The sequence below is a fragment of the Aythya ferina genome, assembly GCF_964211825.1.
Source record: "Aythya ferina genome assembly, chromosome: 2".
Classification (NCBI taxonomy): Eukaryota; Metazoa; Chordata; class Aves; order Anseriformes; family Anatidae; genus Aythya; species Aythya ferina.
Genome location: NC_140297.1, coordinates 30394945 through 30408662, shown reverse-complemented (window position 1 = coordinate 30408662; position 13718 = coordinate 30394945). Strand labels below are relative to the sequence as shown.

At 35.7% G+C, this 13718-nt stretch overlaps 1 protein-coding gene across 17 annotated transcripts in view; it reads left to right on the top strand.

The window, feature by feature from the left end:
* The window catches only part of DGKB (diacylglycerol kinase beta), a 394311-nt gene that overhangs the window by 178911 nt on the left and 201682 nt on the right, over positions 1-13718 (top strand). For all 17 annotated transcript variants that reach the window (XM_084510955.1, XM_084510954.1, XM_084510947.1 and 14 more), the window contains 3 exons: positions 355-440; positions 2257-2346; positions 7435-7595. In XM_084510955.1, coding sequence (XP_084367081.1) covers positions 355-440; positions 2257-2346; positions 7435-7595 — 337 coding nt within the window. The remainder of the gene's footprint in view (positions 1-354; positions 441-2256; positions 2347-7434; positions 7596-13718) is intronic.

The window sequence follows — 13718 nt, the reverse complement described above, 5'->3', positions numbered from 1 at the left end:
TGTTGTTGTTGTATTTACAACTGAGTAAGCAGATAATATTTGCTAAGAATAATTTGAAACAAGTTTTGAACTGACACAAAAATTTGGATTAGCCATTAGTTCCCAACTTTTTCTAATATTAGTGCATCATAATAACCCTTGAATTAATAGATATATATTAAATTTATCAGATAATTCACTGTTGGATTGTATTTGTCGTCTGTGTAAAAAATGAGTGCATGGGCAAAGGTGATTATTATTTAAAGTGTTAAACTATCATTTAGTATTAAATGAAATGTCTTAAGCCATAAAATGTAGGAACAATGCACAATGAATTTATGTTAATTAAATAGATATCTTCATTTACTTTTTTAGGTTAAGTTTTTTCCGAGATGTTCCTGAGTTCAGAGTACTAGCATGTGGTGGAGATGGCACAGTAGGCTGGATTTTGGATTGCATAGGTAATCAACAGAGTTTACATAGTTTTGCTGGACTCATATCTTTCATTTTACTGTTCTTTACTATTTACGAGCATGTGGATACAAATGTTTCATACAAGATGTCCATTTAAATTTTTGAAATTTAATAGTTTGAGAAATTATTATTTTTAAGGGTATTAGAATTGCAAAATCCTTGGATAAGTTCAATGTTTGTAGTCCCGCAGATTCCCAGAAGGCAAGAAATTTGAATCAAAACTGTTTTCAGTTCAAAGTCTGTTCCCTATACTGAATCAGAGCAGCTACCAAATTTCTGTTTATGTTCCATTATTCCATAATGGAGACAATGTCATAACAGTCCTTTGAAAAGAATTGTTTTTACAGCCATTTAGATGCCCATGCTGTGGGGTATGTACATCATTTCAGATGTTGAGTTCTTTCAGTCAGTTGGCCATAAAGTCCTGTGTATAATTAGGAAGGACCAGAGGTCAAGATATTACAGATTCAAACTTCCCAATGATTATTAGCATATCTTCCACACCACAGCATTGTTTATTGGGCACTAGAGAGGCTGCAGAGAAAATAATGGGAATGTCTGGCAATGGAACTGAGGAAGGAGATGAAGAAAGGCCAAAAGACTCAACTTTGCTGTTTGGAGAGTGTTAAAAAATGTACTTTTTTTGTGGGAACTGTGGACCAGAAAACTTAAGTGAAAATGATGTCATGGAGTGTCAAAGACATATTTCTGATCATGGTTTGACCAAAAAAAAAAAAAAGGAAGGGGAGATAAAAAAAAGTCCTTTTGCAAATACGTGCTATTGATTGTAATTCTCAAATAGCTTTCAGAATTGTAAATCAATGTACATAAATATCAGGTGAACTGTCTAAACTGGAAAGGGTGAAGTTTTGTAGCTGTTAATTGTGTCATTGCCTTTGTCATGAGATCTAAAATATCATGTAGTTACCTTTCAGCAACGTTATTTGAAAAGACTGCATTTTTTCTATGAACAAAATAGATGATTGTTTAATTAATCAAATATTACTTTTAAACTAGACATGCCACTCATGGTGATTAAATGAAGGATTTGAAAAATTATATATTTGAAATATACTTGGACAATATCTGTCCCACTTTCAGAAAAGTTGTACTTCTTGACCAGGGTTTCCCCATCTGATTTTGAATACAGATCCTTGGTTTGAAACACTAGAAAATTAAAGGTTGAAAGTAAAAAGACACTCTTAACTACATACATTTTAAAATATTTCTTATTAAATACAAAATATTGACTTAGAGACTTGATGAGATGTTTATCTTGATCAATGATTATCTTGAATAGTAGATTTGATTCTTAATGTGCTAAACCCTGGTGTTGGGTCAAGGGTCTTTGGTAATGGTGGTCATGTTCCACATGAATCCAACTGAATACACAGCTAAACAGAAATTTGGTCACGCAGCTGAAGGATTTGTTTCATTATTCGTGCCCCGAACTAATACTATTTTGCATTCCTAGTTGGGAATGGTATAGGTGAAATTAACAGAGAGCACAGAATATTCAGTCTGAGAAAAATATAGAATATCATTGTTTATGTATGTTTATCACACCCTTGGGTTAAAAAAGTTCAAGTGATAATAATGTAAATTAGGATTAAGGATTGAATATTGGCTAGGGAAGGGGCTGCACAATGGAATGTCTCAATGAAATGCTTGTTGTTGCAGAATCTCCTGTATAAAATACATATCGCTGTCTTTCACTGAAAGAAAATGTAATACAGTTACTACATTGGTACCAAGCAATTAAATTTTTGTTGCTTAGTTATGTTTTTCCTTCTTTATTCACAGAGAAAGCAAACTTGCTTAAGCATCCTCCAGTTTCTATTCTGCCTCTTGGGACTGGAAATGATTTGGCAAGGTGTCTGAGATGGGGAGGAGGTAAACACAAATTAAAATACCTTGTATTATGCAATTAAAAGAAAAAAAATGCAACAAAGTCTACCCTTAACTTTTGGACATCTCTTTTATGATGTATGTAAAGAAAGAACAATTATTGCCTTTCCTCTTTTTGGAATTAGCTGTCTGTAAATGTTGTATGCACTGTTTTACAGATATCAAAGGTCATAATCACTCTTCATATCTTGCTTGTAGCTCCTGCTCACACCAAAAAAGCTCCAAGCTACAATGAGAGTAGTATACAGCTACTTGGTTGGCTTTTTACCACCTGTATTGCAGTTATTTCTTTAATCAATACATTATAAAAAGAGTATTCTTAAATGGATTTTAATTGGGGCTGTTCTGAAAGGGTTACAGAAAACAGCTAATAATGGTTTTGGAGTGGTTTCATCTTCTTTAATATTCATAAATATTAAATGAAAAATATGTCTCAGCCTCAGACTAGTTCCTTTGGTCCACTCGTTTCTCTTCTCCTACAGAGGATTCCAGACAATAAGTGCTGTGGTGCTATTTATCAGGAAATGAGAAGACAAAGAATGTTGAAAGGAGAATATATGTAAAGGCATTACTTCAATATCCTTTACATCCTTTCCTGAACGTAATTCTCAGCTTCTCCAATAACTTATTTCCATGCAGAATTTGCATTACAGAATTAAAAAGAGCATCATAACCTGAAAGAGACCCAAAGAAGAAAGTCTTAGGCCAGGCAGTCTCTGGAGAAAGCACATCAGTTCACAGGCTCATAAGTAGTTCTGTTTCAGGTCTCAGTTGTTCATTTCAGTTCAGATATTGTATATACGGAAACTGGGTGTTCATTTTGAAATTCCCAGCCTTTGCAGATGTTTCTTCCTTCTTCTGTCTCAACAATTATTTTTTTTCCAAATGTCTACCTTGTTACCAGAGAGGTCTTAAGCAAATTCTCTATAGTCTTCATGCTAGAGGACTTTTGTTAACCATAATATTCAGTCAAATCATTTGAGGACCTTCTTCATTCTTCTGTCATGACTGGCAATTGTTTACTCTCATAGGCCTTGAAATAAAACCAACCAAATCAGCCTTACTTAACTTTCTGGGCAGTTCATTGAGAAGTCATAGAATAATTCAGACTGGAAATGATCACAGAAGGTTTTCTTGTTCAATCTGCTACACCAAGCAGAGTTAATTTAAGAGTAGATCACATTGCTCAGGACTTTATCCAGTTGGGTCTTAAAGTCTTCATAGAATAGAGTCAGCATGTTCTCTCTGGGCAGCTTGTTCCTATGCTTGACTGTCTTCATGGTGAAGTTTTTCTGTATATACAATCTGAATGTCTATTGTTTCAACTTACACTCTTTGTCTCTCATCCTGTCATCATGCACTGCTGTGAAGAGCCTGGTTGTGTCTTGGTAATTTCCTCATAGGCCTTGACAGGCTGCTATTAATTAGGTTACCCACTACCACCACCACCATTTCTTCTCTAGGCTGAAGAAGTCTATCTTCCTCAGCTTCTCCTCACAGAGCAAGTGTTCTTAGCTCCCAGTTATCTAGGTGGTCCTAGGTTGAACTTCCCCCCATTTATTGTTGTCTGTCTTGTACTGTACATTCATGCGAGGAGGGAGGGCAGGTCTGCTGTAAACTGGATGCATTCTAATCCCTGAGCAAGAGGGGGACTTAACTTCTCTCTAGCTACTGGCTCCGCTCCTGTTCATGTGACTGAGAATGGTGTTGGACTATGTTGCCAGGCTGTTCAGTGAGCTCATACACAGCTTGCTGTCCTCCAACACCACCCCTGGTGCTTTTTTTCACAGAGTTTTTCCTCTCCCAGTCTGTCCCCAGCCTGTATCATTGCAAGGGTTATTTCTTCTTTTGCCAGTCCATGCCTCCAGTGTGTCTAGATTCCTCTGGATGGCAGCCCTGCCATTGAGCATTAGTTTTATGTGACATCTGCAAACTTGAAGAATGACCTCCAGGTCACTGATAAGGAAAAAAAAAAAAAAAAAAAAAAAGGACAGGTCCCAAGATACACCAGTTCTTGTGGGTAACCATATAACCATATAGAGCACAGCTTATTTGCCACCGCTATCTAAGCCTGGTAATCAAGCCAGTTTTACATACCTACCTAGTTTCATACCCATCCAGACAGTAACATCCCAACTTATCTGCAAGAACACTGTGGGAGACAGTATTGAATGGCTTGCTAAAGTTAAGGTAATCAATACTGCAGTTCCTCCCCTTGTCCACAAATCCACTCATCTTATTACAGAAGGCAATTACTTTGGTCAGGTTTATCCATGCTGGCTGACTTCTTCATGTGCCCAGAAGTGTGTTTGAAAAGGGTTTGGTCATGATTTCTTCCAGGGACCAAAGGCAGACTGGTTTGTAGTTCTCCAAATTATTATTTTGGCCTTTCTAATGACAGATTCAAATTTTTTATTTTTTTTTTTTTTTACTGTGATGTCACTTGTGACATCTCCCGGTCTCCATGCCTTTTCAAAGATGATAGTGTCTTTGCAAAGCTGTTAGCCAGCTTTCTTAAAATCTTCCTATGCAGCCCATCTGTAACAGAAGCCTAAAAAGCTCCCTTAAATTTGCTCATTATTTGATTACCTCTGTGCTCTACCCCCATTCTGTCTTTTGGCTAATTACCGTGTTCCTCAATAATCATGTCTTGGTTTTATGCAATCTACCTGATTTAAACTGTTTTATAGGTGAATCATGAGGCTAATTTATTGTGTTACTGAACCCGTCCATTTCCTTTTCCTTTGGGAAAAGACCGCACTTAAGCAAGTTAAAAATAAAACCAAAATGCTTAGTCCTATTGCAATTAGCAAGCAATATATTTATTATGTTCTTTAAATTAACTCTGCTCATATGAATCAGAGAAACTGAGTCACGCCTTTCTCTTCCATGATCTCTGTAGCTTTTAGCTGAAATCAAAAATTGTTTTTCCATACCAGTAAGTTTACAAGTCAGATAAACTGCTTGCCAGTTTCATCTTTATGTGCTGAGAAGGTCCAAGTAGTTGCAGTAGAAGTCTGCAGAAACTTATATCTATCACATAGCATAGGTTTCTCAATGAGGTGAAACAAATCGCACTCAACAAGATTACCTGTGATGGTATTTTGACATTTTCTTCAAGAAAAAAAAAAAAAAAAAAAAAGGTGATAAAGAGCAATAGATGGGTACTACCTTTCATTTGATCTGTCCTTCCATTCACTTCTATTTATCTTTTGTTTTAATTGACTACATCTGGACTAAAGTAAATATAATAATAAAAAAGACATGAAAATATTCTGACTTTCATCGTTCTTTGCTACGTAGACAGTGACATAACACAGATCTCCTGGAACTTATGTAGGCTGGGAGAGGAGACAGGTTTCCCTGAAACCAAACCACGGGTGAGTGGTCTCAAGGATGCAGACAAATGGAACTGAGCATGCTGCTGTTATGTGGTGGTTGGCAATGACTTAAAAAATAAACTATACAACCATAAGGTAGTACATCAGCAATGTGTTTTGAACACAGAGGCTTTGAATGGCTGTTTACTTTTTTGTCTTCCATATGCTGAATTTCAGTTGAATCAGTAGCTATGAAGAGAACTCCTTATATTTATCCTGATTTTCTTCATACAAAAGCTATAACTTCTGTTTACCAAAGATATGGTTTTTACATTACTAGATTGTTGATGACCTTGCAAGTACATATTGCTTAAATATGAAAATTTATTCATGATTTGAAGAAGAAACAAATCCACAGATCTTAGTTAACTATTACAAAGCCATTTTGTCTGAATAGTATTTAGAGCTGAAAACGTAACCTAGGAAAGTCCCCCCATTTTATTTGTATGCACATTCGTACTGTAGTTTGTGTATGCTCAGAATCATGAAAGCAAGTATACTGCTTAGTTTGGTATACAGCGTAGTGAACTAGGGAATTACCTAAAGACAAGTGTGCTTCTAGCAAGTAAGAGTAAGATCTTTTTACAGATCAAGATGAGACTGATAAAGAAGTTGCTGAAAGATAGCAAAATGTTAGTTCTGCTGATGTCATCAGTCATGAATGGATTTCATTTTTTTTATATACTAAACCACACTGAAACAGTTGGTTTAAAAAATAGAAAAAGGCTTTTAATCTTTCAGTCTCATGCTAGACTCTTATCAGATAAATCTAAGATTCTGAACTTTTTTTGCATATATTTTGAAATCAAAGGCACTAAAAATTAAGATTAATTTCATAACAAGAACATCTGGCAAACTGTAACCTTATGTCTTTGAATAGCTGCTGTAATAATTTGAAAAATTCAAGGGATTGGCAAATTTAGAATGTCAAATTATTTTCTCCAGTATAAATCTGACACCCAGTGAAATCTATAGAGTTAATCGAAGTTTATATTAATTTATCTAAGTGTGAAGTCATAGAATCATAGAATCATTAAGGCTGGAAGAGACCTTCAAGATCATCCTGTCCAAACATCTATCAAGATCACCCACAAAACCATGTCCCTAAGCACCACGTCCAACCTTTCCTTGAACACCCCCAGGGAGGTGACTCCACAACCTAGTGGGCAACCCCTTTCCATTGCCTGACTACTCTTCCTGAGAAGAAATGTCTCCTAATTTCTAACCTAAACCTCCCCTGGCACAACTTGAGCCCATTTCCTCTAGTCCTATCACTAGTTATCTGTGAGAAGAGGCCAACCCCCAGCTCCCCACACCTTCCTTTCAGGTAGAGAGCAACAAGGTCTCCCCTGAGCCTCCTCTTCTCCAGACTAAGCCACCCGAGTTCCCTCAGACACTCCTTACAAGACCTGTGTTTCAGGCCCTTCACCAACTTTGTAGCCCTTCTCTGGACACATTCCAAAGAACAGTTTCATTTTAACAGTTATGCCTTCTCTGTTAATGAGAAGTGCTGGAAAATTTTATGCTCTTCAAAAATAATCCTGATGTTTGGGTCTTATATAAATAGTTTTCATTTTTCCAGCCATCTAGAAAGAGAATGAAGACTAAACTAAAAAAAAAGAGAGACAAACAAACAAACAAACAAAAAACTTATTTATGTTTGGTCAAAATAACCATTTTCACCTTTTGGTAGGTTATGAAGGAGAGAATTTAATGAAGATTTTAAAAGACATTGAGAACAGCTCAGAGATTTTGCTGGACAGGTGGAAATTTGAAGTTATTCCCAATGATAAAGACGAGAAAGGAGATCCAGTGCCTTACAACATCATCAATAACTACTTTTCTATTGGCGTGGTAAGACTCATGCTTATCCTTAAGTGATTTTCTTTTTTCTGTTTTGAATAATTATTTGATTGGTTTAGAGTGAAGAATTGTTGGTTACAGATCATTTAAAATGTTATTTTCCTAGTGAAATGAATACATAGATGACTGAGTGACAGCAATTTACATAGATTTACTTACACGCATTCAAAGTAGAATTATTCTTCATGATCTTCTACCTTCCCATCTATAAAAAAGATATTTGTGCTGTTCCTAATGGTTTATGAGCATCTACAGCACTAAATTTAGATTGTCATTATGAAGGTCCTATAAAAATATAAAGGAAAACTAATCACTTAATATGAACTCAAGTAACCTTTTCCATTAGGACTCACATGATCAGAACTATTTAAAAGAACAGGGACATTCTCTCTTTCTTTAGGAGAATTTTAAATAACAAAATAATAATAATAAAGAGGAGTATATTCTTGGTTCTGTCTTATGGTCATATTCACAGTTAGAATGAATTATGAGGAAAAGGGGTGCGAGAAGCTGTTAATCTCCTACAAACTGCATCTCCAGCTTGTGGTTCTTTCTTTATATGTACTTCTCCCATTATACCTATTCTCCGCACTGCATATATGAGGGGAATCAGAAATATTCAGTCTAACTCCCTAGAATTCTTTTGGTTTGGATATGCTTTCAAAGACTAGCAGAAGGGGGACTGTGATGAGGTCCAAATTTCACAGAATAAAGAGTTCATAAATAAGATTTTTAACTTGGACACAGCTGTAGTCTAGTTGACTTGGGGACATGACCTCCAGCAGGTAGTACTGGCTGTTCTGAATCTCTCTCTCTCTCTCTCTCTCTTTCTCTCTCTCTCTCTTAAAAATCAGAATCCACTTTTACAGAATGTATAATTCTATAGTCCAGTATTTCCAAATGCTACACAAAAATTTTTAATGGGAAGTACCACATAGTCGTTGTAAATCCAAGGAAATTATCTCTTCTTGATTTTCTTGGTCACTGTGCTTCAGTCTTAACAAGGTTCTGCCACAAATATAAATGGTTGTATGAAAATTTTACATATTAATTGCAGTTCAGTAATTTTTATATAGTGCTGATCAGCAACATGCAGTTTATTTCTTAAAAAAAAAAAAAAAAAAAAAACTTTCAAAAATTTCCCGTATCATCTTAAATTATGAGAAAATAAAAAATACAAAAAAATTAGGATCCCCAAAGTTCAGATATTGAAATCGTAAGAAATTATAATTAGTTTTTTTTTTTTTGATTGTATGGTTTGTTATTTGTTATTTACCCTCTCTTGTACAAAATAAGTGCAAGGAAAAGCTAGATGAATCAGAAATAACAGAAATTAATATAAAAAGGCACCTAAGGGCAAAGTATATGCACCTTAACTAGTGCAAAAATAAGTTCATAATCATGAGTGGAAAGGAAAATCTTTAAGCTTACAAAACAAATAAATAAATAAATAAAAGCAAATGCCTCACACAGGGGAATATATTCAGTGACTTTGTCAAAAGAGAATATTGAAGCTCAAAGGTGAGGAAAGAAAATAAATGTGTTACACTGAAGAAGGAAGCAAATGATGAAAGGGAAGAGGGATGAGATTTTATGCCTATGTACATTAATACAGTGTAATTTAAATTGTTTCTAAAATGTAGACGAGCACCACATGTAAAGACAGCACAGAAACAGGAAATTGATAGTAGGACATTTGTGAATGTGCTAGGCTTCAAAGAATTCTTCAGTGTTATTCAAGAAAAAAAAAAAGTTGAATAATTGAATTGAAATTAGTGGCACGACCAATCATACTGGTATTAAGGACAATGTAAATTATTTGTAAAATACTGCAAGAAAATATCAAGCTCTACTCTACACACAAAGCTCCACAAGCAACTCTAAGATTAAGTTTTCAGTTAAAACCTTTGAATTCAATAATTTAATCACAACAAACTTTTGACTCTTCACATAATATAAATATGAGCAGCAGAAAATTATACCAGAAATGGACAATACAATATGTTGCATTGATAAAAGCTTCTAAATTTTTAAAATTATATTTTTGAAGCAGTAAAATCTGTTAAGTTTTTCATATGTTCAAGTTTATAAAATACCTGTTTCTTAAGTTAATTGGAGTGAATAGGGCAGAGCAAATACAGAAAGTCTGAAATTGTATCTTAAACTTGTTGAACTTGTGTAATTCACGTACTAGGTAACATTTATGATCATAGACCCATAGAAACACAAGATTGGAAAGGACCTATAAGATCATCTAGTCCAACCATCTTCCTAGCACCAATACTACCCACTAAGCTACTAAACCATATCTTGTAGCACCTTGTCCAGGCGCTTCTTGAACACTGCCGGGGATGGTGTCTCCACCACCTTCCCTGGGCAGGCCATTCCAGTGCCTAATCACTCTTGGAGAGAAGAAGTTTTTCCTGATATCTAATTTAAATCTCCTCTGGAGCAACCTGTGGCCATTCCATAGAGTCCTATCATTAGTTATCTGGGAGAAGAGGCTGACCCCCTTCTCATCACAACCTCCTTCAGGAAGTTGTAGAGTACAATGAGGTCTCCCCTGAGCCTCTTCTCCAGACTAAAAAACCCGAGTTCCCTCAGCCGCTCCTCATAGTACTTGTGCTCCAGACCCCTCACCAGTTTTGTTGCCCTTCTTTGGACATGATCCAGGGCCTCAATGCTCTTGTAGTGAGGGGCCCAAAACTGAACACAGCACTTGATGTGCGTCCTCACCAGAGCAGGGTACAGGGGGATGATCACCTCCCCGCTCCTGCTGGCTACACTATTTCTGATACAGGACAGGATGCCATTGGCCATCTTGGCCACCTGGGCACACTGTCAGCTCATGTTCATCAGAGCACTGATCAACACTCCCATTTTTTTATTTTTATTTTTTTTTCCCTGGACCCTTGAAAACCCTTGAAGACCCTTGATAACCCTTGAAAAGACAAGCAAAATGTTTGTCTATGCAAATAGAATACTTAAGATACTAAACCTTATCTACAACTGAAGTAAACCTTGTTTCACAAAAGCAAAAATGTTTTCAGTACTTCATGCCTAATATAAACTTTGGCAAGTATTGAATTATAAAAACATCAATCTACCACCTTGTTGGATGCCAGCTGTTGTTATCCAAGAACATAACTTGAGTCAGGCCTACAGCAAAACAAAGCAACAACAACGAAACAACCAAACAACCAAAACAGTGCCACCTACAAGTTTATATTAAGAGAAACAAAAAGGATTGATATAATAGATGAAGTTAGTAATAGAACCAAAGAAAATGAGAGTTTAGCGGACCTCAGAGAGACACCTATATTCATTCCTCTTCCCAAGGTATTATCTGTATCACTTGCCTCATTCCTGACAGATATTTATCTAGTTTGTCTTTTCAGATAATTTTTTTTCCTGTGATTTTTCTATTATTCCATTACCGTATGACTCTATTACTTTGTTGTCCTTACTCTAAAATTTCTTTCTCATTTCTAATATAAATAGTCTTGGTATAGCCTGGGCCCAGGGTTTCTTGTCCTGTGCAGACAGGAGAAGGAAAACAAATTATTCCATTCCTCTGTAAAACTCCTTGTTGCCTACTGGAAGGTCAGTCAGATTCCTTCTTTTGTTCCATAGCCTAACTATCTCCAGTTTCTTCAGTGCTTTCTCACAGAAAATGTTCTCTAGACATCCGATCATATGTGTTACTTTTAGCTGTGTTTAGATAAAACATGAGAATTCAACCCAATTACTCCCTTCAGTTCATATCTCCCTAGAACTGTAGTGTTCCCAATTACAATGCCACATCTGATGTCTTATCAGCACTGAGTAGAAAAGAGGAATTAACGTCTTGCAAATGATTCCACTATAAAGAAAAAATAGCCTTCTTAGCAATAGCATGATTTTTTTTTCATATTTGACTTGTGATTCATTGCTGATTTCAAATACTGTTCCAAAGAACTACTACCTCATATCTTTTGTGTTTTGTAGAACTTACTCTTCCTACCTACATGCAGAACTTACACTTACTGAATTACACCCTCTTTCAATTTTTACTGTTTCTCCAAGGCACTACAAAGACTGATGGTAACCTGTGGCATATTTTACATTGCCTCATAGATTCATGGAAATAATAGGCGTGCTGTCAAATCATTATGAACAGAACCTGCAAGATGGATTTTGTGAGAGTATGGCAAAAATTGTATTTGGCAACAAACAATCTCAGTGCTTGCTTAGAAAGGCCAAGGGAGTAAAACTTGATAAAATTGTGCCTGACAAGGGGCTTATACTGCCTTACGGACCATAATTCAGGTTGGAAGGAATTGCAGAAGTCAGTAGTCCAATCTCCAATGTTCTTAGCAGGGTCAGCTATAAGAGCAGTCACATAGCTGAAGGCTTTATGCAGTTGAGTCTTCAAAAACTCCACAGATGGAGATGTTAAAACTTCTCTGAGCAACTTATTCTGCTGCTTGGCAGTCCTTATGGTAAAGTTATTTTTCTTTATGTCTTGTTTGAATCTCTGTTGTTCCATTTTACACTCTTTTTTTACCATCATCCCATTATGCACCACTGTGTAATCTGGCTTGTCATTTTCATAACTTCCTCTTACATATATGCAGGCCGCAATTAGATTTCCCTGAAGCTTTCTCTTCTAGCAAAAAAGCTAGATCTTCAGGCAGTCTTCTTTATCCTCCTGTTTTCAACCAATCAAGACCATAACTTCCCTGCTTGGATACAAGAATGCTGGGGTAGAGCATGTTCAAAACCTTGCTGGATGAGCATAACATCTACTGCTCTCTCATCTACAAATCTAGCCCTTTTATCATAGGCAGGAATCAAAGGGTAGTTTACTGTTGTGAAGGAAAATCCTTCAATAAGTTGAAAATTAACATTTTCAGGAGTGTGTGTATTTGAAATGCTTCATTAGTATGTTGAGGCCAAAAAAAAAAAAAAAAGTTGTTTTCTAAAGCATTGTCAGATTCCTGACGTGTGTACATAATTGTATGTACTATGTATAAGTACAGGGGAAAAAAGAAAAAAAAAAAAAAAAAAAAAAAAAGCAAAATGAGATGCAGTAGATAAATGAGTATAAGCAATGTTCAACCTGATGATAGCATGCAGCATATAAGAACCATACAAAGCACCAGCCAAGCTGTGTGTCAGTTTCAAAGCAGAAGCTAGAAAACATCTAAGAGTAAAGTAAAATGAGATAAAGATTTTCAAGTGTTCACATCCATCATTCTGTCAGGATGGCAAGACACCAAGAGAGAAGTCCCATCTGCTTCCAAATAGTAGTGGGATTGCTGAAACAAGCTAAATATCCAAGAAAAAAATGTGTATTAAGGCAGTCAAATCATATTGGCTTAAAAAAGTAAAAATGTGAAGATTAGGTGAGCTGACCAAACATAACTCACAATATTAGTGGACAGATAAACAGACATGATAAAGACAGGAAACATCAGGCCAACTTGGAAATGGGTGACAAATAAATTACTGACATATTTTGGAGAAAATAAAAATAATCTATACAACCTTTAAATTCACGCACTGCCTAATAAATTCATACACTTAGGTTACTGTTATCACAGTGGTCATCAAAGACAGATCTCAGTAATCTTAGCATTGGTGTGTTATCACAGGCTCTGTATTCCAGATAGTAGGCTTGCAATGCATTTCTGCAGTTCCTACAGGAATGGAAATTCAGTCGTCACATCATTTAGCTAAATTGCTAAGGGTATAAGCAATTTACTAGAGTTGACTGTGTGTGTAGATAGTATCAGCTTGTGCGTATTAATTGTCACAGTTAGCCTTTGGTTAGCTGTGGATAAAACAGCATAAGGTAACACTACTTTCTTCAGTCACTTAACTACTTACTAATAATGGTGAGTCAATATAAATATACCTGGACAGTTACTTCAGATAAGTTTCTGTGTCATAATAGCCCTGCATATTTGATTTATTTTCTCCTAGCTATTTTCCATATCTGTATCTTAGGCCTGTATTAAGAACAAAAACAAAACAACAACAAAACAACTTTCACCGATCAATTATATATCTTAGCACAGAGAAGTATTTCCACAAAATTTAGAAATAGCTTTTTGTTCAATATTTTTCCTT